Genomic DNA, 26134 nt, shown 5'->3' with positions numbered 1-26134 from the left:
CCACTGGCTTTGTGCTCTTGGCCAAATCAAATCCAAGTTAGTTGATATTCTCTCTCTCTCTAGTAACAGTGTCACCTTCTCTTCACTTTCAGCTTTCTAAACAACTACTCAGGTGCAAATATGTGACAAGGGGCGCTCTAGAGACCTAGGTCACCCACTGGGACACCAACAACATCCACAAGATGCCAGGTTGAGCCTTTGTTGACATGTCTAGTTCTCGATGGTAGCACCTTAGCCCAGAGCTGGCTTGCAAGTGACAGATGGAAACATCAAGGCACGTGGGTTCTGCTGCCCTGGAATCCCCCTTGCCCGATTGTCAGGGCCCAGCTAGGTCCAGGCAGCCCGGTCCAGAAGCTTCCCAGAGGGAGTCCCTCAGCCATTAACCCTTGGGCACACTCCCTGAGCTGCTCATTTTAGCTCTGAGTGTACGCACCTCAGACTACCCACTGTGTTTTCCCCAGGTGAAAGCATTCCCTTTGCAGCTGAAGTTAGCATGCTGGAAGGGTTCTCAGTGAGAGAAACGCTGGGTACATGCTGTCATTTCCTCTCGTTTCTTCAGTTCCCCAGATCTTTATGGGGCACTCACCATGTCCCACTCCAGGCGTGGTTCCAGAAACATAAAATGGGAACGGTCCCTGCTGTCACCACATTTACATTCTATCAGGGAATATGGGCCATTTTAGCAAGAATTGCAGTGAGCGTCTCAAAGTGTGGGTGTGATGGGTGACAGTGACAGGGAGACCTAACTCAAGGCAGGGGTCCAGAAAGGCCTCCCTGGAGGAGGCGATAGGACCCCTGAGATCAGTCTCAAGCCAGCCACATGAGAGGAGGATGGGGGTCAGGGAAGGGGAGCAAAGACCTGGAGAGACTGCTGGAAGGATCTGGGAAACGATTATATCCCAGGAGTGAAGGGGAGACACTGACAGCCTCTAAGCAGTATTCTTGCCTGGAGAATCCCATAGCCAGGAGGCCAGCAGATGACAATCCTCAGGGTCAACAAAGAGTCGGACACGACTGAAGTGCATGAAGCACATAGGCACACAAAAGTGGGACACAGATATGATCAGATCTGCTTTGTTCCAAGGTCACTCTGTTGGCAGGAGGAGACAGAGGCTGAAGGCGAGAGTTGCTGCTGGAGATGACCTGGGTCAGGATGGTGGCCAGGAGGGGACAGAGTAGCAGGGAATCCCAGCAATTCCCTGGTGGCTCAGCTGGCAAAGAATCCACCTGGGTTCGATCCTTCAGTCGGGAAGATCCCCTGGAGGAGGGCGTGGCAACCCACTCCCGTATTCTTGCTTGGAGAATCCCATGGAGAGAGGAGCCTGGTGGGCTACAGTCCATGGAGTCGCAAAGAGTCGGACACGACTGAGGGACTAAGCATAGAATCAACCAGAGGTGTTCAGGGAGTGGACGCTGAGGGGAGGGGAGGAGAGAATTCTGTCCGGGTGATGGTCTTGGTGCCTGGAATCAGAAAGCTGGGATGAGGGGCAGGCTTAGAGTAAAAGTGATCCTTCCTGCAGGCGTTCCATCAGGGACATTGAATGAGACACCACTGGGAAGATGCCCAGTGGGCAGGCGAATGCCTGGGTCAGGAGATCAGTTGGAGGGCCAGCTGGAGGTGTGAAAGCCAGCAGCACGTGGAACCACATGAGTGAGTGAGACCGTCCAGGAGACAGTGTGGACAGAAGACGTCAAAGCCCCAGGCCACCCTCCTGATGGCCATGAGGACCTAGGAGCTGGCTGGCCAGAGCCGCTGTAGGGCCACCCCCATGGGCCACACACGGCAGGAGCTCTAGGATCCCTGAATTGATTTTCACAGGACAAGATCACCTGCCCGCCTGTTGCCTGCCAGCAGCAGTGGTTCCGCCTGAGTTTGGGGCTTTACAGAAAAGCTACATGGGGCGGGGGGGGGGGGGGGGGGGGGGGCGGTCATCATCATCTAGCATTGCCACAGAACTTTACTTATTGATTGGGCTGCGTCGGGTCTTCATTTCAGCTTGCAGGATCTTCCTCGCTGCCCTCAGACTCTCTAGCTGCAGTGTGCGGGTTAAGTCATTCCGCTGTGGCACGTGGGATCTTAGTTCCCCAACCAGGGGTCCAGCTCATGTCCTCTGCATTGCAAGGTGGATTCGTAACCACTTGCCCATGAGGGAAGCCCCTTGCCTCCACACTTTTAACTCTTGATTGTCACAAAAACACTGTTGGCAGTGGTTCATGTAAGTTTTAATCTTCTTAAAACCACAGCACCTGCTTTCAACACAAAGGATCAATGAACTGGACAAGACCCCACAGATCCATAGAAATGGCCTACATGTACATCCCTTTGGGCTTCCCAGGTGGCTCAGTGGGTAAAGAATCTGCCTGCAATGCAGGTCACTCGGGTTCTATCCCTGGGTCAAGAAGTTCCCCTGGAGGAGGAAACGGCAACCCACTCCAGTGTTCTTGCCCAGAGAATCCCACAGACAGAGGAGCCTGGTGGACTACAGTCCATAGGGTCTCAAAGAGTCAGACTTGGCTAAAGCAACTGGGCACTCACACAAGCATCCATCCTTTACCAGTCAAAAAGATCCTACATTTCTCTGAACTCCACCTCCGTATGTCTATATTGTTCTAATTATCAAACTCAAAACTTGGAAGTCTGATTTTACTAGAATCTTCAAGTAAGTTGAAATAAGATGCTTATGTTGAACTGTGCAGAGTCCTAGAATCACCTAAGCTTTCCTAAGCTTTGTAAACTTGCCAGAAAGCATCCTCAGGCTCACAGACTCTGCTTTTTCCCCTCCAAAATGAAGGCACTTGAGTTATAAATGTCAGTTTTTGTTTTATTTGAGAAGGAGGCGTCCTAAGAATTTTAAGCCAACTGTTAAAAATACGTTCAAGGAGGGTTTATAATTTTATAGACGCAACACTCAGGAAGCAAAGAGAGAACTGACTTTTCTCTGCAGCTGAAATTAACTCTTCTCTTAAACTCCCTTTTTGTTTCCTTGAAGGAAAAAAGAAACCTTAAATTTGCCAGTTAAAAGGTAACAATCACTTCCCACTTTAAACGTAGATAATTTGTATCTAAGCTGTCACTCCAGATGCTCCCCTCCTCCACTCTAGCAGGGCTGTATGTGCACTGGTTCCTGATTGCGGACTCACTTCTGCATCACTTGATACACTAAATGAGCCACGAACCACTAAATGAGCCGCATGCGCCTTCTGGAACCAATGACCGTGGCTAAGAAAATGGATTATATTAACAAGCTTAAGCCAAGGGGGATGTTATGCCCAGTGTCCGAGTCCCCAAAACTGAGAGAATAAGATGTCCACAGCAATGCAAAAGCATGAAGGGGTTTATTGCTAGCTCGAGCTAGGGCTCAAGTCTCATCTAGCGCAGTGGAGTCTTGACGAGAGCCCTGAGCTCTGAATCACAGCTGCTTATATACAGGCAGTCTTTTGTCTCAGCAATAGTGTAGTTGGCGTGTGGTGATTGACTCAACCTTGGGTCATCATGGTGATTGACTTAACCTTGGCGTCATCGGTGGGGGGGGGGGACCTTGGTGTCATCGGGGACCTTGGTGGGGCTTCCCTGAATTATGACTAATGCTTACAAGAACCTGAGGCTTAGGCCTAGTGTGGCCTGTTGAGCCTGTCATGGCTCAGGTCAGGTCCCAACAGGGGAGCCCAAAGTTCATGGGCTGTCATGGTGGATTGCACCTAATAAAACTCTGAGCCCTTTAGGAAGGGGGAATATTAGCAACAAACAGTCACGACAAATTCATGATTACCTTCCTGTCTCATTCCGTCTTTGCTTCTCTGATTAACCCACTCTCCCACTCAACACAGAAAATTTCAAATCTTCCCCCACCCACATCCTACTTCACAAAGAAAATAGGAACTTCAAGACAGAAATCCCCATATCACAAATTCATCAGGACCAACACCCAAGGACAGTGAGGACAGAGGGGCCCCTTCACCTTCAGATCCCAGCTTTATCCATCTCTCAGAATCGTAAGTTCACTGATTACCTCTTTTTCCAACTTAAACTGAGCCCTGCCCACTCAAAGCCTTTCCCATCGGTATCTGAATGCAGTCAGGTATCCACGTCTTCAAGAAATTACTCAGTTCCATGTACCTGGCCAACAACTGCCTTCACTCCTCATCTCTGTGGCCGGATTCTTGACAAACTTTCCCAAACTCACTCACCCCATCTCCTCACTTCAAGGCCACTTCTCAACCCACTTCACTAACTCCTTTACCCGTCAGCCATCACTAAGTTGACAGTGACCACCATGTCTGAAATCCAACATATAGTTTTCAGTTTGGGACAGTTTTTCTCATCCGTTTTTTTGGCACTGTTCACCACCTGCCTTTCTCGAAACGTTTCTCTCCTTGGCTTCTCCCCCCTCCACCCTTCTGCCTTATCTCTCTAACCATCCTCTCTCCTAACATCCTGGACAAGCTCATCCTTCTCCACCTTCAGATGTTACATTATCATAAGACTTAGTCTCATCCTCAGTTTTTCTCGTCTCATATACTTCCCTGGTAGCTCAAATGGTAACGAATCCGCCTGCAATGCAGGAGACCCGGATTCGATCCCTGGGTCAGGAAGAGCCCCTGGAGAAGGGCATGGCAACCCACTCCAGTGTTCTTGCCTGGAGAATCCCAGGGACAGAGGAGCGTGGTGGGCTACAGTCCATGGGATGGCAAAGAGTCAGACATGACTGAAGTGACTCAGCACCCACTCACGAGCAAGATTCCGGTAGGGTGAGCACTGGCTACGGAGGAAGCACGCGGGCTGCCTACAACCCAGGTGCAGTGTAACTAAGCCCTCTCTTCTCTGTTTTCCATTAAACCTCTTCCTCTTCACCTGCAGGCACACAGTTCAGTTCAGTTCAGTTCAGTCGCTCAGTCGTGTCCAACTCTTTGCGACCCCATGAATTGCAGCACGCCAGGCCTCTGTGTTCATCACCATCTCCCGGAGTTCACTCAGACTCACGTCCATCAAGTACGTGATGCCATCCAGCCATCTCATCCTCGGTCGTCCCCTTCTCCTCCTGCTCCCAATCCCTCCCAGCATCAGAGTCTTTTCCAATAAGTCAACTCTTCGCATGAGGTGGCCGAAGTACTGGAGCTTCAGCTTTAGCATCATTCCTTCCAATGAACACCCAGGGCTGATCTTCAGAATGGACTGGTTGGATCTCCTTGCAGTCCAAGGGACTCTCAAGAGTCTTCTCCAACACCACAGCTCAAATGCATCAATTCTTCAGCTCTCAGCCTTCTTCACAGTCCAACTCTCACATCCATGCATGACCACAGGAAAAACCATAGCCTTGACTAGATGGACCTTAGTTGGCAAACTAATGTCTGCTTTTGAATATACTATCTAGGTTGGTCATAACTTTTCTTCCAAGGAGTAAGCGTCTTCCAATTTCACGGCTGCAGTCACCATCTGCAGTGATTTTGGAGCCCAAAAAAATAAAGTCTGACACTGTTTCTGTTTCCCCATCTATTTCCCGTGAAGTGATGGGACCAGACATGATCTTCGTTTTCTGAATGTTGAGCTTTAAGCCAACTTTTTCACTCTCCTCTTTCACTTTCATCTTCCCCTAAAGCCAGAATGGTTTTCTTGTTTTATTTTTGTTTGGGCCCTTTGTTTTGTCAGCACCTAGGATCCCATCAGCTTCAGTTCCAGAACACTTGATCATGTGCAAACTGTTAAGAAAGGATCTATGAGTTTCATAAGATTCCCAAAAGGGTCCTTGACCTTAAAAGTTAAAAACATTGCCTGGAAAATGCAGAATAATGGGGGGGACATGATCAGGAAGATCCCCTGGAGGAAGAAATGGCAACCCACTCCAGTATCCTTGCCTGGAGAATCCCATGGATAGAGGAGCCTTGTGGGCTACAATCCATGGGGTCACAAAGAGTCAAACACGAGTGAGCCATTAACACTCTTCACTTTGAAGAGAAGAGTGACTTCAGATATTAGGCATCAAAGCCTATTTGGAAATGTTCAGAGAATAATAAGGCGTCAAGTAAACCCATAGGGAAATGAAGCATGATGTTTTCAGATCTTGCTCTGTAAGATTTTTATTACTTTTACAAAAAATCAACAAGCCACAAAACCCCTGATGTAAGGGGCAAATGCTGTTGATCGATGCTGCTAACTAACTCTACAAGATCAGGTTTTATACTTGACCAAAGGGAGGAAGGGACCTAAGAGGATTCCCAGTGGTGTCCCTGGCGGAACTCTCTGTTAAGGCTTTCATGTCAAAATTTCTTTTCTATTGCTTTATTTTGTTTATGTGGCTGCACTGGGTCTTGGCTGCGGCACACAGGATCTTTATTTCGCCATGCAGAATCTTTTCTTGCTCTACATGAACTCTTGGTTGTGGCATGGGGGATCTAGTTCCTCGGCCAAGGATGGAACCCAGGCACCTGCATGGAGAATGGGATATCTTAGCCACTGGACCACCAGGGAAGCCCCCACATTGAAATTTCTTGTAGATGCCTTCGTATTTCTACTCTGGTCATTAATGTCTCAGCTATGACAGATGAGGAGCAAGAGACACTAAGTAGCCTCTCCTGGCCACGAGGAGACTCTGGGCAACCCAGATACCAGCCTGGGCCTGTCTGTCTCCAGCCCCGACTGTTCGGCTTCACTGTACCACTGTACCACTGTACCACTATGGGTTTTGTGACAGTAAGCAATGAGCACATCCAGAGATTCCAAATTTCTCTAGCAGGAAGAAATCATCGTACAGCTCCCTGTCCTGAAATACATGCCCTCTGCTGCTGCTGCTAAGTCACTTCAGTTGTGTCCGACTGTGCAACCCCATAGACAGCAGCCCACCAGGCTCCCACGTCCCTGGGATTCTCCAGGCAAGAACACTGGAGTGGGTTGCCATTTCCTTCTCCAATGCATGAAAGTGAAAAGTCAAAGTGAAGTCGCTCAGTCGTGTCCGACTCTTAGCGACCCCATGGACTACAGCCTACCAGGCTCCTCCATCCATGGGATTTTCCAAGCACGAGTACTGGAGTGGGGTGCCATTGCCTTCTCCAACACACCCTCCGTAGGGTCAAAATGAGAAATAAGAGTGTCTGCATGTCTATGTTGGCTTATTTGACAAAAGGAAACTGGAGGTAAAGCAGAAACTAATGAACATGGCTACATATAGGAAGCAGGTGGAAATAGGGTAAAAGGAGAGGGAGGAATGAGCTGTTTCTGAATATATCTTTTTATACTGACCTTAGTTTTGAATGATTTAAGAGGTTTAAGATTTCTTTTAAGAAATGGATGACAAAAACAAATCCTAAAAGGAAACACTATTAGAAACAAACAGAGATGTGGATGGATCTAGAGTGAAGTAAGTCAGAAAAAGAAAAGCAAATATCATATTTACGCATCTATGTGGAATCTAGAAAAATGATACTGATGGACCTATTGCAGGGCAGGAATAGAGACACATACAGAATGTACATGTGGGCACAGGGGAGAAGGGGAGTGTGGGATGAACTGGGAGATTAGGATGGACATGTATACATAACTACGTGTGGCTCAGTGGTAAAGAATCCATCTGCCAGTGCAGGAGACCTAAGAGACGCAGGTTCAGTCCCTAAGTTGAGAAGATCTCCTGGAGGAGGAAATGGCAACCCACTCCAGTATCCTTGCCTGGAAAATTCCACAGACAGAGAAGCCTGGTGAACTACAGTCCATGGGGTCACAAAGAGTCAGACTGAGCAACTGAGAGTGCAATGCACAGATATGTGTAAAGTAGACAGCTAGTGGGAAGCTGCTACATAACACAGGGAGCTCAGCACTGTGTTATATGAGATGGAGCGGGAGTAGGGTGAAAGGGATGGGGGCGATGGAAGGGGGGTAGGATGGAAGAGGGAGAGAGATGCAAGAGAAAAGGGACATTTGTATACTTACAGCTGATTCACTTCATTGTACAGCAGAGAGTTGGCTCAGACAGTAAAGAACCCACCTGCCAATGCAGGAGATCCAGGTTCAATCCCTGCCTCGGGAAGATCCCCTGGAGAAGGAAATGGCAACCCACTCCAGTGTTCTTGCCTGGAGAACCTCATGGACAGAGGAGCCTGGCGGGCTACAGTCCATGGGGTCACAGAGAGTCTGACACCACTGAGCAACTTTCACTAACACAACATTGTAAACAACTATCAGTTCGGTTCAGTTGCTCAGTCATGTCTGACTCTTTGAGATCCCATGGACTGCAGCACGCCAGGCCTCCCTGTCCATCACCAACTCCTGGAGTTTACTCAAGCTCATGTCCATCGAGTCAGTGATGCCATCCAACCATCTTAACCTCTGTCGTCCCCTTCTCCTCCTGCCTTCAATCTTTCCCAGCATCAGAGTCTTTTCAAATGAGTCAGCTCTTCGAATCAGGTGGCCAAAGTATTGGAGCTTCAGCCCCAGCATCAGTCCTTCCAATGAATATTCAGGATTTCCTTTAGGATGGACTGGTTGGATCTCCTTGCAGTCCAAGGGACTCTCAAGAGTCTTTTCCAACACCACAGTTCAAAAGCATCAATTCTTCAGCCCTCAGCTTTCTTTATAAAGCAACTATGCTTCAATATAAAAAAAGAATGTAGGGAAAAGAAATTTTTAACAGATAACATGGCCACATAGAAAAGAAGATGAATTCAATAAATTGGAACTCTGTACTTGGATTTTACTAGTGGGAATAGTTTAAAGTTTAAAAGAATTATAATTTTTAATTTCACCTCATAGATTTCAACAGTACAAAGAACACCTGTACTATTAACAAAAAGTAGTTTATTCAGATAATAGGGGATATTAATAGTTTGCTACCATCTGTTTCCTTCTCAGAGAAATTCATGGGTTTTATAGAGTAAAAGGTAGAAATGTCAAGACTGTCTTTGACTGGCGAGTGTTCTATTAGAGAATTCTTGGAAGTGGGGAAGCATTCTGATTGGCTTTCAAGTGCATTTGGCAGTCTTTGATTGGTTAACTCTCTACTGGTACATGCTGGGGCTTTCACACCAAGCCACAGGGGTTTTTCTGTTTCAGCTGGAAGGATATCTGATCCTCTTGCTTTGAGGTCTGAGTCTTATACAAACAAATCCTCAGGAGACTTGTGTGTGTGCTCAGTCTCTCAGTCATGTTCAACTCTTTGCAATTCCATCGGGCTTCTCTGTCCACGGGATTTTCCAGGCGAGAACACTGGAGTGGATGCCATTTCCTCCTCCAGAGGATCTTTCTGATCCAGAGATCAAACCTGCATCTCCTATGGCTCCTTCATGGGCAGGCGGATTCTTCACCACTGCGCCACCTGGGAAGCCCCCTTACTGGCGTCATCATTCCTAAACTGTTTCGTGTGCTTGTAGGAAAGAGCCAGTGATAAATGTGTAGACTGTTGGGAGCCCAGAACTGTGAGAGACACACACACAGAGTGGGAGAGGTTGAGGAAGAATTCTACAGTTTGTCATTTGATTTGAGGCTATCTCATGATTTCTTTAAAAAGAATCAAGGTTGCTTGATGTCTCCAAGCAACATTCTGCAGCTGGTAGCCAGTGCTCCAGACTCAGTAGAGAAAAAGCACATTTGTATGGAAGACAAGGCAAGGATGGACAGGCTTAGGAGAGCTGGTGGGAAAAAATGGACGATATGGTGGGAAAGATAAATGGTAAGCAGTTATTTGCTGGCAACTAAGTTACAACACCCAATGGCAACACCTCTGGCCATGATGATTCAGCCACGCTCCATTTTATTTCATAAATTTAAGTATAAGGCACTTAAAGGAGTTACAAGGGCTTCTTCCCAGGTGGTGGTAGTTGTAAAGAACCTGCCTGCCAATTCAGGAGACACAAGAGAGGCAGGTTTGATTGCTGGGTCGGGAAGATCCACTGGAAGAGGAAATGGCAACTCACTTCAGTATTCTTGCCTGGAGAATCCCGTGGACCAAGGAGCCTAGCAGGCTACCGTCCATGGGGTGGCAGAGAATCAGACACCACTGAGCATGCTCACATGCAGGAGGAGTTATAAACATCACAATGAACACATAATCCCTCATTTAAAAAACAGATATAATACTGTGGCAGTTGAATATATAAGCTCTAGAGAGGCTATGACTCCTTAAACTAGAACTCTGGTTCCACTAATGAGCCATTGGTATTAGGGCTGGTGTTAGCCACTGGTGTTAGGGCTGCCATAACAGAATACTGCAGATTGAATGGCTTAACCAACAGAACTTTATTTTGTCACCATTCTGGAGGCCAGACATTTAAAAGCGAGGAGCCGACACGTGTACCCCAATGTTCATTGCAGCACTGTTTATAATAGCCAGGACATGGAAACAACCTAGATGTCCATCAGCAGATGAATGGATAAGAAAGCTGTGGTACATATACACAATGGAATATTACTCAGCCATTAAAAAGAATACATTTGAATCAGTTCTAATGAGGTGGATGAAACTGGAGCCTATTATACAGCGTGAAGTAAGCCAGAAAGAAAAACACCAATACAGTATACTGACACATATATACGGAATTTAGAAAGATGGCAATGATGACCTTGTATGCGAGACAGCAAAAGAGACACAGATGTATAGAACGGACTTTTGGACTCTGAGGGAGAGGGAGAGGGTGGGATGATTTGGGAGAATGGCATTGAAACATGTATACTCTCATGTAAGAAACGAAGTGCCAGTCTATGTTCGACACAGGATACAGGATGCTTGGGGCTGGTGCATGGGGATGATCCAGAGAGATGATATGGGGTGGGAGGTGGGAGGCGGATTCAGGATTGGGAGCTTGTATACACTCGTGGTGGATTCATGTCAATGTATGGCAAAACCAACACAGTATTGTAAAGTAAAATAAAGTAAAAATAAAAAAAATTAAAAAATAAAAAGCGAGGAGCCGAGAGGGTTGGTTTCTGGTGGGGCCTCTATCTCGGCTTGGGGACAGCCGCCCTCTGGCTGTGTCCTCCCGGGACCTGCTCTCTGAGCACAGGTGGAAAGAGACTAAAGCTCTCTGGTGTCTCTTCCTCCAAAAGGACGCCATTTGTTTTGCATTAGATGACTTCGTTTAACTTCAATTCCCTCTCTAAAGTTCCTATTTCCAAACACAGTCACGTAAGAGGGTTCGGGCTTCAGTACAGGAATTTCAGAAGCATACAGTTCAGCCCATAAAACTGTGTGACCCAGAAAATTATTTAACTTCTCTTTGTCTTAGTTCACTTCTATGTAAAATAGGTATCGTAGCACCACCCACGTAAGAGGGCTGTTGTAAGATGTTATCGGTTGAAGAATGTAAAGGATTTGGTGCCTGGCAGACAATAAACAGGTTTCCCCAATGGCTCAGCTGGTAAAGAACCTGCCTGCAATGCAGGAGACACATAAAAAATGGGTTCAGTTCTTGGGTTGGGAAGATCCCTTGGAGGAGAGCATGGCAATCCACTCCAGTATCCTTGCCTGAGAATCCCATGGACAGAGGAGGCTGGCGGGCTACAGTCCGTACGGTCGCAAAGAGTCACACATTACTAAGCAGCAACACACACGGACGCATACGATAAACACTCAGTAAATAATGTATATTACTTAATTCAATACTTGATTTATGAATTTATCAGCCACTTTGGTGAAAGCAGATTGGGGGCAGGACGAGACGGGGATGACAGAGGATGAGATGGCTAGATGGCATCACCGACTCGATGGACATGGGTTTGGGTAAACTCCGAGAGTCGGTGATGGACAGGCAGGCCTGGCGTGCTGCAATTCTTGGGGTCGCAAAGAGCTGGACACAACTGAGTGACTGAACTGAACTGAACTTGGTGAAAGCAGAATTAGGAGTACACATGTAGAATGTCTTTTTTTAGACACTTTTTTTAAAAGGACATTTCAATATCTTTTTGTGTAGCTAGAGATGAACTTCACTGGCCATCCAGTACTTCAGTAACAGAAAAAGCACAACTGTTTACTGAAAGTATTTTTAACCTGAACATAAGGCAGGACTTGTTATTTAAATGATTGGCAATTGGCTGAGCCTCCTGAACTAAAACCACTATTACGGTAAGATTATTCTTCTTCTTTTTGACCCTGGACTTGGTAAATCACCAACATCCTTCTCGACACAAAGACCTATAAACATTAGTGCAGAACACTTTATCACTGCACTAATTCAGTGCAGGTTTATTAGAATGAGAACCAAGAGTCAAGGAAAACGTTGCATCATATAGCCTGGTATTTGAAATAAAAAGGCAAAATGTCAGCAGTTAATTCTCTGTTTCTGAGCATTGGCAATTTAGATTTATTTTACAGAATTCCAAAGTGGTGAGGGTGGTTCATATCCATCTTATTTCATCTTGTTTCATTGGAATCACATTCTCCAGGCCTTTGTGATGCGTTTTTTATCTATTAAGAGAGTACCTCTGGCTTTTTTCAGGGGTCTCTCTTGAGGATGGCTTTCATCGTATTGCTATTCTGCACGAAACGTCTCTTGTCATTATTTGTCACCATGAATCTAAAAATAGGACTCTGTCTGTTAAATCTCCATCTTGCAGGGCCTTACCCGTGTTGGCTCAGGGCTTATCAGATCCCTCAGCTGGGCCTCAGCTTGGTTTCCTGGCTTTCAGGCTTTCTGTTCAACACCACCACCAAGCCCTGCCTCCTTCACCACTCCTTACTCTAACACCATCTTACTCAAGGAAGGGAACACCACCAAAAGAGATGGGCTGTTTTTATTCGCTTCCAAGTGAGTTAAACTCTTGAAAGATTAACCAGAAATTGGCTCAGACAGTAAAGAATCTGCCTGCAATGCAGGAGACCCATGTTCAATCTCTGGGTCAGAAACATTCCCTGGAGAAGGCAATGGCAACCCACTCCAGTATTCTGGCCATGGACAGAGAAGCCTGGAGGGCTGCAGTCCATGGGGTTGCAAAGAGTCAGACGTGACTGAGCGACTAACACACACCAGAGAAGTTCTCAGTAGAGAAATTAAGTGCAATAAATTTTTTTAGGCACAAACACAAACACACACACACACACATACACACACACAGTCCTACCCCTTTGGGCTTTGGGGAAATAACTTAGACCCGACAAGCTTTGGCAGAAATCAAGCAGCCTTCTCAAGCACAAAGTCAAAAAGGCTTGCCTGGCCCAAGAACATGCCAAGAGGCCCTTTCTCCTCCGACCCCACTGGCCTCCACGCTGTCTTATAATGTCAGTGTCCAGCTGTTTTTCTTGAGATGGCGAGGCCAGATTCCGCAGGGACGGGACATGAGTGGTCTCCACTCCTCAGTTTCCTCATCTGTAGAACAAGAGTGGCACAAGAGCACCTGCTCACAGCACTGGTGTAAGGATTAAGTGAAATAGACATGGTAAAGGCCTGGGGAAAGCCCCAGCTCAGAGCAGCTACTTAGGAGTGTTCCATGAAGGTGACAGTGACATGACAATGCAGAATAAGAGAAATGGAGACTGTCATTCAGAGCACGAGTCTTCCAACCGCATCCCCGTCTCCAACTTCATCTCACCCTCCTCTAAGTTGACTTGCAGTGGTGGCATCTCCCAGGCTTATTTGCACAGAAAGCAGTCAAGGAGGCTGAGTAGGCGGCATTCTACTCTACAGAGACCTAATTTCTGACTCACTGTCAAGGAAACAAAAATGCATGAAAAGTTAGTTGAAAGGTGGCAAACACAATCACGCGCTTCCGTGTAACACCAGCAGCTAGAACATGGAGCCAAGGAGACAGGAATGCAGGTTAGACCCCAGAGGTACCAAACCTCCCTCCCCATCCCCACCATTCATTCCAAAGGCCCCAGGCATCCTATTGGATGTTGGTCTTGATGAGTCCTTGGTCTTTAGGCCAGGGTCCTCACTTCTGAAAGTCCCAGTCAGAATATCTGAGGCTGAACTGCTACAGGAATGAAAAGATGGACTGTTGGTCCCTTGAGGCTAGGAACGCAGTACTTAGCATATGGGTTGCATTTAATAAATATCACCCAAAAAAATAGTGGTTAGCAGTTCTGAGAACAGAATAGCTTGAAGAAAATCATTATAGCCATTTTGAGCCAACAGATGCTTGGAAACATTTAAATGACAGTCCAACTCTTTGGGACCCCATGAACTGTACACTGCATGGAATTTTCCAGGCCGGAATACTGGAATGGGTAGCTGTTCCCTTCTCCAGGGGATCTTTCCAACACAGGGATTAAACCCAGGTCTCCTGCATTGCAGGTGGATTCTTTACAATCTGAGCCACCAGGGAAGCCCAAGAATACTGGAATGGGTATACTATCCCTTCTCCAGTAGATCTTCCTGACCCAGGAATTGAACCAGAGTCTCTTGCTTTGCAGGCAGATTCTTCACCAGCTGAGCTACAGGGAAACCCATAAATGACAGTACAAAGCAGAGTAATATAGATTAGATTATGTCACAATTCTTTTCTACTGTTTCCAATTCTTTACATAAAAAGAGTAAGTTCATATAAACAACAGGGACCTAATCTATGGCACAGGGAACTATTCAGTATCTTGTAATAAAGCACACTGGAGAATACTTTGAAAAGAATATATACACATATAACTTAATCACTTTGCTGTATACCTGAAACTAACACATTGTAAATCAACTATTCTTCAAGGGAAAAAAAGGGGGGAAAAAAAAAAAACTGTTTTGAAAACACAGAACAAGAAGGGCCCTTACACAAAACATACGCAGGCTAATACTACAACAAAAAATGGAATTACTGATTGAACCCAGGTCTCCTGCATCGCAGGCAGACGCTTTACCGTCTGAGCCACCAGGGAAGCCCTTTTTAAAATATAATACTTGATAAGTACAAAATAATGTAAGTCACATATTATGTTCCACAGTATTGCTGGTTCAGTTGCTCAGTCGTGTCCAACCCTTTGCGACCCCATGAATCGCAGCACACCAGGCCTCCCTACCATCACCAATTCCCAGAGTCCACCCAAACCCATGTCCATTGAGTCGGTGATGCCATCCAACCATCTCATCCTCTGTTGTCCCCTTCTCCTCCCGCCTTCAATCTTTCCCAGCATCAGGGTCTTTTCCAATGAGTCAGTTCTTCACATCAGATGACCAAAGTATTGGAGCTTCTGCTTCAGCATCTGTTCCTTCCAATGAATATTCAGGCTTGGTTTTCTTTAGGATTGACTGGCTGGATCTCCTTGCAGTCCAAGGGACTCTCAGGAGTCTTCTCCAACACCACAGTTCAAAAGCATCAACTCTTCAGTGCTCAGCTTTCTTTATGGTCCAACTCTCACATCTACACATGACTACTGGAAAAACCATAACTTTGATTATATGGACCTTTGTTGGCAAAGTAATGTCTCTGCTTTTTAATATACTGTCTAGGTTTGTCATAGTTTTTCTTCCAAAGAGCAAACGTCTTTTAATTTCATGGCTGCAGTCACCATGTGCTGTGATTTTGGAGCCCAAGAAAATAAAATCTGTCACTGTTTCCATTGTTTCCCCATCTATTTGCCATGAAGTGATGGGACTGGATGCCATGATCTTAGTTTTCTGAATGTTGAATTTTAAACCCTTATCGTCCCCCTAATGGTAACATTCCAGAGTCTGCAGGTGGCTGTGTTTTGTATTTTGTCCAGAAGTCTTGGCTATAAGCAATGGGAAGGAAAGGCTGGACTGTCTCCATCTTCACCGAGCCCAGAAATCCCATCCCTTACTTTTTATTGAACTTACTTTGGATAAAATTCAAATGTTTGTAATTTTCTGGTATCTAGTTCGCACTCTAGCTGAGAGTCCTTCCCAGATAATCTGACATAACCCAGGAAGCAGAAATCTCCCACTTTCTTTTCTAAGGACCACAAGCCATCTTTTAATTTAATGATACATGTCAGATATTTCTAATCAACATTTCTCTAGAGTTCCTTAGGTCCATCCTCTTCACTTAACAACAGGTATCTGGGAGGAACCTCCTACGGTGAAACACTTGCTAAACGGTATGGAGATAAAAAAGAAACCTCGAGGCATTCACCATCCTACAAGGACGCCAGCTGACAGGGAAACCAGAAGCTTAGCCTGAGTTGCAGAAGCTGTGAGAAGGCTGGGACGGGATCTCACTGTACTGTCTGTCCTGCTAACCCTGGGTTCCTAGTCCTAATTCAAGAGAGGTCAGTCCCAGGGAAAGGGAAAGTGAAAGCCGCTCAGTCGTGTCCGACTCTGCGATCAGGCCAGAATACAGGAGTGGGTAGCCTTTTCCCTTCTCCAGGGGATCTTCCCAACCCAGGGATCAAACCAAGGTCTCCGACATTGCAGGCGGATTCTTTACCAGCTGAGCTATGAGGGAAGCCCATGAGTCCCAGAGGAGGTAGAAAAGGAGACAGTAAATCGGCTCTGATAAGACGAGCAAGATGCCGCTGAAGAAAAGGCATTCAAGATAGAGCAGACAGCACACGTGTAGGCATAAGAATTAGAAATGCAAGCAGCAAGGCAGCCCAGAGTAAAGCAGCTGCCCCCCAACTTGGAGATCAGACTTTTCAGGTTTTGCTCATTTCGACAAAAGAAGCATCTCGTTTTCCACAGATTGCTTTGCTCGCTTGACACCTACCTTGGGACAACGTAATGATCTTTCTGATACGAAAAACAAACACAACAGCATACACACTGATTGAATCTTCTGTTTTTCTGGATTCAAGAAAGTCTCCTCTTCTTTCATTGTTTCTATGTGCGTATGGATTTGCTGTTGTTGTTGTTAGTCGTGTCTGACTCTTTTGTGACCCCATGGACTGTACCCGCCAGGCTCCTCTGTCCGTGGCCTTTCCCAGGCAAGAATACCAAGGTAGATTGTCACGCCCTCCTCCAGGGGACCTTCCCGACCCAGGGATCAAACCCACTCGGGGTGCCTTGCTTGGCAGGCAGATCCTCCGCCACTGAGCCGTGTGGGAAGCCCACATATACAGATACACGGTATCTAAACATTCGCCTGCATGGTGCATATGCCTTCGTCATTCCTGTGTTCCTTTATCAGTGTTGCCAATATTTGTATGTTTTCATGTTTCATCTTCTTTTTTAAAGAAATAAAATTCTGCATCCTCTGCTCACACTCATTCCAAAGCCTAAAACAAAACCCATGAAAACTTGTTCTCCGAGTCAGTCACACTTCCCTGAGTTAAGTGACGCTGGAAATCACAAGGGCTCCATCACCACACACTGATGTAATGTTGGCAGCTCCATCTGAGTTGGTTTTATTTGGTTATATTTTCAACAACAGTAAAAATCACAGTTTTTCTAAGAATGGACTGGGACCAATGTCAATATGTAAGACAGGGATCTTTCTGAAGGAAATGAAAATTCACGGCTTACACTAGAAATACTTTGTAATACTGTTAGACAAATATATTCATATTCTTTTTTTATCTCTTCCACAATGAATTAGGACACCAAAAGATGGATAAAACTCAGAAAAGCATCCATGAGCATTTGTTTAAATCTCACTTACTCATTTTTTTAAATTGGAGGAGATTTGCTTTATATTGCTGTGTTGGTTTCTGCTATACAACAACGTGAATCAGCTCTGTGCTTACATATATCCCCTTCCTTTTGAGCCTCCCTCCCCCCCGCCCCCATCCCACCCTTCAGGCCATCCCAGAGCACAGAGCTGAGGTCCCTGTGCTATACAGCAGCTTCCCACTAGCTATCTAGTTTACACGCAGTAGTGAGGAGACTGAGAAAGCTGGCTTAAAACTCAACATTCAGAAAACTAAGGTCATGGCATCTGGTCCCATCACTTCATGGCAAGTAGATGGGGAAAAAATGGAAACAGCGACAGACTTTATTTTCTTGGGCTCCAAAATCACTGCGAACGGTGACTGCATCCATGAAATTATGAGGTTTGCTCCTTGAAAGAAAAGCTGTAACAAGCCTAGACAGAGTATTAGAAAGCACAGACATCACTTTGCCGACAAAGTAAAGCTCCATATTGTCAAAGCTATGGTTTTTCCAATAATCATGTACAGATGTGAGAGCTGGACCATAAGGAAGGCTGAACACCGAAGAATTGATGCTTTTGAACTGTGGTGTTGGAGAAGACTCTTCAGAGTCTCTTGGACTGCAAGGAGATCAAACCAGTCCATCCGAAACAAAACCAACCCTGAATATTTATTGGAAGGACTGATGCTGAAGCTCCAACACTTTGGCCACCTGATTCAAAGAACCAACTCATTAGAAAAAACTTTGATGCTGGAAAAGAGTGAAGGCAGGAGGAGAAGGGGATGACAGAGGATGAGATGGTTAGATGGCATCACCAATTCAATAGACATGAGTTTGAGCAAATTCTGGGAGATAGCGAAGGACAGGGAGGCCTTTGCGTGCTGCAGTCCATGGGGTTGCAAGGAGTCAGACATGACTCAGTGGCTGAACAACAACAAAATCTTATTAAAGTGGTGCTATGAAAATGTGTTTGACTATCCCACTGAAATTCAATAAGCATGTTCATTTGTTAGAGCTGACATCACAACGCACTACAGACTGGGAGGCTTAAACACCAGAAATTCATTGTCTCATAATTCTGGAGGCTAGGCGTGCAAGATGAAGGCGCTGGCAAGGTCGGCTGCTCCCTGCTCAGTCTGTGAATAGAGGTGGCGATCTTCTCCGTGTCTTCAAATAGTCTTTCCTCTGTCCTCGTCCGTATAACTAATCTCTTCTCGTAATGACACCAGTCACAGAGAATTGGGACACCCCCGCATGGCTTCATTTTAATTTAATTGCCTCTTTAAAGACCCTCTCTTCAAATGCAGTCACAATCTGAGGTTCTGGGGGGGTTGGAACAACATATGTATCTGGGGGAAGGGGAGTACAAAATTTAGCCACTGGTTGTTTTCAACAAATGACCCAAGGAAAAAGGCTATTTTCATTGAGCAAGATCTGTGCCTGGTCAAAAAAGACCCATGTTTTCTGAATGGGGCTTTCTACGGAACTGCTAGAAACTTCAAATAATGACAGTTCTGAACATGAGACTTTGAAAGAGCTCCAATTCTGTTCCTACCCCTCCAGGAGTTGCTAGCTGCTCTTTTGCACCACAATTGCTGGCTATTGGGTTTGTTGTTTTTGTGTTTGTTTGTTTTTTTATTGTTGTCCCTGCTGGGTCTTCACTGTTGCCTGGGCTTTTTCTCTAGTTGGAGCAGGCAGGGGCCACTCTCTGGGTGCTGTGCATGGACTTCTCATTGTGGGGGCCTCTCTGGTGGCTGACCATGGGCTCTGGAATGCACAGACTTCAGCAGTTGTGGCTCACATGCTTAGTTGCCTCTCAGAAGTGGAGTCCTCCCAGACCAGGGGCCAAACCCACATCTCCTGCTCTGGCAGGTCAATTCTTTACCACTGAGCCCCCAGGAGAAGCCCAAGCTATTGATTTTGAAGTCTAACATAAGCTGAGCAGGGGGACGCTGAAACTTTGCCAAGCTCAGGGTTCTTACTGAGATTCCGCCATTTTTCTTGAACAAACACTCCTGGAGTTCATTTACAGAGTTTTGAAGAGTTTGTATTGTCAATTTCTGCCAATGTCCACGTTACCTTCATGGAGGAGAGGGTTTTCAGAGGTCCTTTCCCCATCTCCCCGAGGACATCCTCTTGGCTGCATGCTGCGTTGTTTCTTCACACCTGTATCTCAAGTTTCTGATTCTCTGTTCAGCCAATTCCAATCAGATGTGAAACCAACTGATTTTAACATAAATTTAACATATAGAGTTTAATTTTAATCATTGTATTTTTAATTTCTAGTTCCATTTGGCTATTTTCAGTTCAGTTCAGTCTCTCAGTAGTGTCCGACTCTTTGCAACCCCATGAATCGCAGCACGCCAGGCCTCCCTGTCCATCACCAACTCCCGGAGCCCACCCAAACCCATGTCCATTGAGTCGGTGATGCCATCCAACCATCTCACCCTCTGTCGTCCCCTTCTCCTCCTGCCTTCAATCTTTTCCAGCATCAGGGTCTTTTCAAATGAGTCAGTTCTTCGCATCAGGTAGCCAGAGTATTGGAGCTTCAGCTTCAACATCAGTCCTTCCAATGAACACCCAGGACTGATCTCCTTTAGGATGGACTGGTTGGAACTCCTTGCAGTCCAAGGGACTCTCAGATGTTTATCCAGCACAACAGTTCAAAAGCATCTATTCTTCGGTGCTCAGCTTTCTTTACGGTCCAACTCTCACATCCATACTGACTACTGGAAAAACTCTAGAGCCAGACATCTTGGAATGTGAAGTCAAGTGGGCCTTAGAAAGCATCACTACGAACAAAGCTAGTGGAGGTGATGGAATTCCAGTAGAGCTGTTTCAAATCCTGAAAGATGATGCCGTGAAAGTGCTGCACTCAATATGCCAGCAAATTTGGAAAACTCAGCAGTGGCCACAGGACTGGAAAAGGTCCGTTTTCATTCCAATCCCAAAGAAAGGCAATGCCAAAGAATGCTCAAACTACCACACAATTGCACTCATCTCACATGCTAGTAAAGTAATGCTCAAAATTCTCCAAGCCAGGCTTCAGCAATATTGTGAACCATAAACTCCCTGATGTTCCAGCTGGTTTTAGAAAAGGCAGAGGAACCAGAGATCAAATTGCCAACATCCGCTGGATCATGGATAAAGCAAGAGAGTTCCAGAAAAACATCTATTTCTGCTTTATTGACTATGTCAAAGCCTTTGACTGTGTGGATCACAATAAACTGTGGAAAATTTTGAAAGAGATGGGAATACCAGACCACCTGACCTGCCTCTTGAGAGATCTGTATGCAGGTCAGGAAGCAATAGTTAGAACTGGACATGGAACAACAAACTGGTTCCAAATAGGAAAAGGAGTACGTCAAGGCTGTATATTGTCACCCTGCTTATTTAACTTCTATGCAGTGTACATCATGAGAAACGCTGGACTGGAAGAAACACAAGCTGGAATCAAGATTGCCAGGAGAAATATCAATAACCTCAGATATGCAGATGACACCACCCTTATGGCAGAAAGTGAAGAGGAGCTAAAAAGCCTCTTGATGAAAGTGAAAGAGGAGAGCGGAAAAGTTGGCTTAAAGCTCAACATTCAGAAAACGAAGACCATGGCATCGGGTCCCATCACTTCATGGGAAATAGATGGGGAAACAGTAGAAACAGTGTCCGACTTTATTTTTGGGGGCTCCAAAATCACTGCAGATGGTGATTGCAGCCATGAAATTAAAAGACGCTTACTCCTTGGAAGAAAAGTTATGACCAACCTAGATAGTATATTCAAAAGCAGAGACATTACTCTGCCAACTAAGGTCCGTCTAGTCAAGGCTATGATTTTTCCTGTGGTCATGTATGGATGTGAGAGTTGAACTGTGAAGAAGGCTGAGCGCCGAAGAATTGATGCATTTGAACTGTGGTGTTGGAGAAGACTCTTGAGAGTCCCTTAAACTGCAAGGAGATCCAACCAGTCCATTCTGAAGGAGATCAACCCTGGGATTTCCTTGGAAGGAATGATGCTAAAGCTGAAACTCCAGTACTTTGGCCACGTCATGCAAGAGTTGATTCATTGGAAAAGACTCTGACGCTGGGAGGGATTGGGGGCAGGAGGAGAAGGGGACAACAGAGGATGAGATGGCTGGATGGCATCATAGACTCGATGGACTTGAGTCTGAATGAACTCCGGGAGATGGTGATGGACAGGGAGGCCTGGCGTGCTGTGATTCATGGGGTCGCAAAGAGTCAGACATGACTGAGCGACTGAAGTGAACTGAACTGACGAGACAGACCTTTGTTGCAAAGTAATGTCTCTGCTTTTTTTTTTAATATTTATTTATTTGGTTGTGTCAGGTCTTAGTTGTGGCAGATGGGATCTTTGATCTTGGTTGGAATCTTTAGTTGCAGCAGGTGGATCTAGTTCCCTGACCAGGGATCGAACCCAGGCCCCTTGCATTAGGAGCGTGGAGTCTTAGCCACTGGACCACCAGGGAAGTCCTCTCTGCTTTTTAATATGCTGTCTAGGTTGGTTATAATTTTCCTTCCAAGGAGTAAGCGTCTTTTAATTTCATGGCTGCAATCACCTTCTGAAGTGGTTTTGGAGCCCAAAAATTAAAGTCTCCCACTGTTTCCACTGTTGCTCCATCTATTTCCCATGAAGTGATGGGACCCGATGCCATGGTCTTCGTTTTCTGAATGTTGAGCTTTAAGCCAATTTTTTCACTCTCCTCTTTCACTTTCATCAAGAGGCTCTTTAGTTCTTCTTCACTTTCTGCCATAAGGGTGGTGTCACCTGCATATCTGAGGTTATTGATATTTCTCTTGGCAATCTTGATTCCAGCTTGTGCTTCCTCCAGCCCAGCATTTTTCATGACGTACTCTGCATATAATTTAAATAAGCAGGGTGACAATATACAGCCTTGATGTACTCCTTTTCCTATTTGGAACTAGTCTTTATGTAAATTTGGCTATTTACATAACCAGAAATGAAAATCTGGGTGGATATTATTTTATGTGCCTGTCTCTGTTTTCTAGTCATGTTAAAATAAACATATGCTTCTTTTATGGGGAAAAAAGTTATGATTGTTTTATCATCTTTCCTTTTGACTTCCTGTCTGCGCCTCACTTTGAGCCCGTATAACCCTCCCATCACTTGCCTTCCCCCATGACTCCCAAACACAGCTAAAGACTTGCTACCTCCAAAGAGAAACGTTCTTTGAAAAATCAAAACAAGATGCTATTGTTCTTCGCTTTGCAATGCCTAGTAGCCTTGTAAACTTGTTTTAGAGGCATGGGGGTGAGGGGACCAAATCATTGGCAAGTCAGGAAAATATTGAAGAAGAGTAGCATTCAGAGGAATAGCAAAGGGCTAAATGAGGACTGTGTGGGTTCAGGCTCTGCCAGCTGCCGCAGGCCAGTCCTTTAGTCCCTGCCTCCTTAAGTCCCGATCCTTAGGACCATTTTCTTCTTTTAGCCACGAGAAGTCAATGCACTGCTGTGGGAATATTTTGTAGATCTGAACCCTTCTGTGTAAAACCTATTTGTGTCCTATTCTTATCCCAACTGCATTGAGCATAAAGCAATTGCTTAATGCATGTTATTCACTGTCCTGACGGACAATATATGGGTGACTGGTTGCTCCCCTGGATGAATGAACACAAGAAGGCAGTAGGAATATCATGAGTCCTACAGAGCTTCACCTCTGTGGTCTCCTTATTCCACTTTTTAAATGTTTAGTTATATTTTTATAGAATTACATGATATAATATGTATAAAGTATATAACCTACTTCATATGATATGTAATGAGGGCTTCCCCAGTGGCTCAGTGGTCAAGAATCCGCCTGCAATGCAAGAGATGCAGGTTCGCTCCCTGGGTCAGGAAGATCCCCTGGAGGAGGGCATGGCAACCCACTCCAGTACTCTTGCCTGGGGAATCCCAGGGACAGAGGAGCCTGGCGGGCTACAGTCCATGGGGTCGCAAAGAGTCAGACTCTACTTAAGTGACTGAGCATGCATGCACGCGTACTGTGTAATATGCTGCTGTCGTTGTTCATTGTTCAGTCCCTCAGTCATGTCCGACTCTTCGCGACCCCATAAACTGCAGCATGCCAGGCTTCCCGGTCCTTCACTATCTCCTGGAGTTTGCTCAAACTCATGTGCATTGAATATGTAATATACTTTATATAGAGATGAATATATTAACATTTTCTTCTACCTGAAATCTCTTTTTTTTTTCTTCTGACTTTAAAAGAAAATAAAAGTTTTCATGGGCTCCTAAAAACAGGATGGGCTTTTAGCACTGAGCTTACTGAGTTGAAGGGAAAATCAGACCTGAAGGGATGGCGAATGCTTCCAGTTCCTGAGAAGTTTCATAAGAGAATTCTTTGACGTCGTGGGGGCGGAAAAATGTACCAATGACATTCCTCTATTTCACCCCAAGCCTGTTGCCTTGTTCTCTCTCGTTAAGGTAACAGGTGGGATTTCCCTTGTTCTGCCTTTTCACTTGTAAAAGGAAGCCACTCCTGACTCCTGGGCTGCCAGTAGCTCACATGGCATTTTTGTGCAAATTAGAAAAAGTTTTCTTGTCTATAAGCAGGAAGGCCGGGTGAGGTGGGGAGTGACTTTGTTATATTATTGCATGAGCTGAAAGACATCTCCACTAGTCCTAGGGAAAGGACAAACTCGGGTGGGTTTCCTTTCCAGCCTTATTTGGGGAACTACTGTCATGGCCTACGTGTCAGGGACGTAGGCCTCCAGCTTAAGGGCGTGTAAGTGTAGTTCATACGTCAACTTTCTTTCTAACTCTGTGGCTGCTGCACTCAAATCCCAGTAGGGCTCAGGCAAAGCCTCTGAAAGCAATGTCAGATCCCGGTCATGACCTCAGGTGAATTTGGAACAAAACGTGGACAAGGCACAGCCACATGAGTGTGTACCCGTGTGCGTGTGCACACATGCTGTCCTGTGACCTCGCAGGCAAGCTTTGCCTGCTGTGGGCCAGAACTCCCACCTTGCTCCCTAGGACTCCACAGGAGAGCACACGCATATGGTAGCACACTAGTCGTCTGTGACAAGAAGCACACCTCCCTAGTTGCGGCACTGTTACCGAGTCCAAGCTTGAACAGCTCAACAGGCCAGTAAATCGAGAAAGGAGTTGTCTTTATTTGGAAAGCCAGCAAACCAAGAAGATGGTGGACTAGTGTCCCAAAGAACCATCTTACCTGACTTAGAATTCAGGCTCCTTTTATATTAAAAGGGGAGGATGTATGGTTGTCATTGCTCAGTTGCTCAGTTATGTCTGACTCCTTGGGACCCCGTGGACTGCAGCAGGGAACCCCGGCTTACACTACCTCCTGGAGCTTGCTCAGACTCATGTCCATTGAGCCGATGATGCCATCCAACCATCTCATCCTCCGTCATCCCTTTCTCCTCCTGCCTTCAATCCTTCCCAGCAACTGGGTCTTTTCCAATGAATCTGCTCTTTGCATCAGATGGTGAAAGTACTGGAGCTTCAGCTTCAGCATCTGTCCTTCCAATGAATATTAAGGACTGATTTCCTTTAGAGTGGACTGATTGGATCCCCTTGCAGTCCAAGGGGCTCTCAAGAGTCTTCTCCAGCACCACAGTTCGAAAACATCAAACTTCTCAGAGGGGAAATCCTTTCTTCTTGCAACTGTCCACATAGTTCAGGTCATGACCTTCCTGTAAACTCCAGCAAGACGACTGTTATTCTCTTTTCTGCAACTTTTCATCCTGTACCAATAGGACAATGTTATACCTTCAAAGGTCAGAACTTTGAAAATGGGGTCTCCTGTATATTTCAGGCTATCGGCAACATTCGTAAGTTCCAGCAAAAGCAACAGAGTGCAAAGGTTAAAGGAAGCAGATAAAATATGGAGTCAGATCTGTTCCTCCCTGTTACAACAGCCTATACAGGTCACAGTCTCAACACTACACACAGCAGTACTGCCCAGCTCCCTGAGCCCCCTGGTCAGTGGGAAGCCTGTACGTGCGCACGTGTGCACACACACACACACACACACATACACACACTCACTAATCCTTCTGCTCTCCTCTCTGCAGGGATGACATGCCAAGCTCGAAGCTCCTATATCACCAGTGAGATCCTCTGGGGGTACCGATTCACGCCTGTCCTGACGCTGGAGGACGGGTTCTACGAAGTTGACTACAACAGCTTCCATGAGACCTACGAGACCAGCACCCCATCTCTCAGCGCCAAAGAGCTGGCCGAGTTAGCCAGCAGGGCCGAGCTGCCCCTGAGCTGGTCTGTCTCCAGCAAACTCAACCAACACGCAGAACTGGAGACTGAGGAGGAGGAAAAAAACCCTGAGGAGCAGACGGAGAGAAATGGTGACGTGGCAAACCTAGAGAACGAATCCAAAGTTTAGTCCCCGGGCCCGGGGCCGCCCCTTCTCCTCTCCAACCCCCACCCCCCACCCCCGCAACCCTGCCTTGTCTCTCATTCTCTTTCTTGTCTGTCTGTTACTCTGTTCTTTCCTTATATTTCAGTTTGGCATTACCAGGAAACAAATCTTCAAGGTGTAAAATATCTACCTGCCCTCTCAGTTAGTTCAGATTGACGAGGTAGCTTGCAGATTGGGTTAAGGTGTCATATGCCCTCTTTTGTGGTCCCAGCCTGGTCTCCTCCCGGGATAGAGCACATCTGACTAGAGATT

General features: G+C 46.0%; 1 protein-coding gene across 1 annotated transcript in view; it reads left to right on the top strand.

Annotated features, from left to right (window-relative positions):
• The window catches only part of KCNJ6 (potassium inwardly rectifying channel subfamily J member 6), a 105224-nt gene extending 79378 nt beyond the window's left edge, over nt 1–25846 (top strand). Inside the window, exon 3 of the mRNA XM_052645849.1 lies at nt 25521–25846. Within this exon, the coding sequence (XP_052501809.1) occupies nt 25521–25846 (326 nt within the window). The remainder of the gene's footprint in view (nt 1–25520) is intronic.
• Nucleotides 25847–26134: the final 288 nt, after the last annotated feature.

The sequence above is a fragment of the Budorcas taxicolor genome, chromosome 1 (assembly GCF_023091745.1).
Source record: "Budorcas taxicolor isolate Tak-1 chromosome 1, Takin1.1, whole genome shotgun sequence".
NCBI lineage: Eukaryota > Metazoa > Chordata > Mammalia > Artiodactyla > Bovidae > Budorcas > Budorcas taxicolor.
Note: the sequence above shows the minus strand (reverse complement) of the source record. Positions and strands in the feature narration are given on the sequence as shown.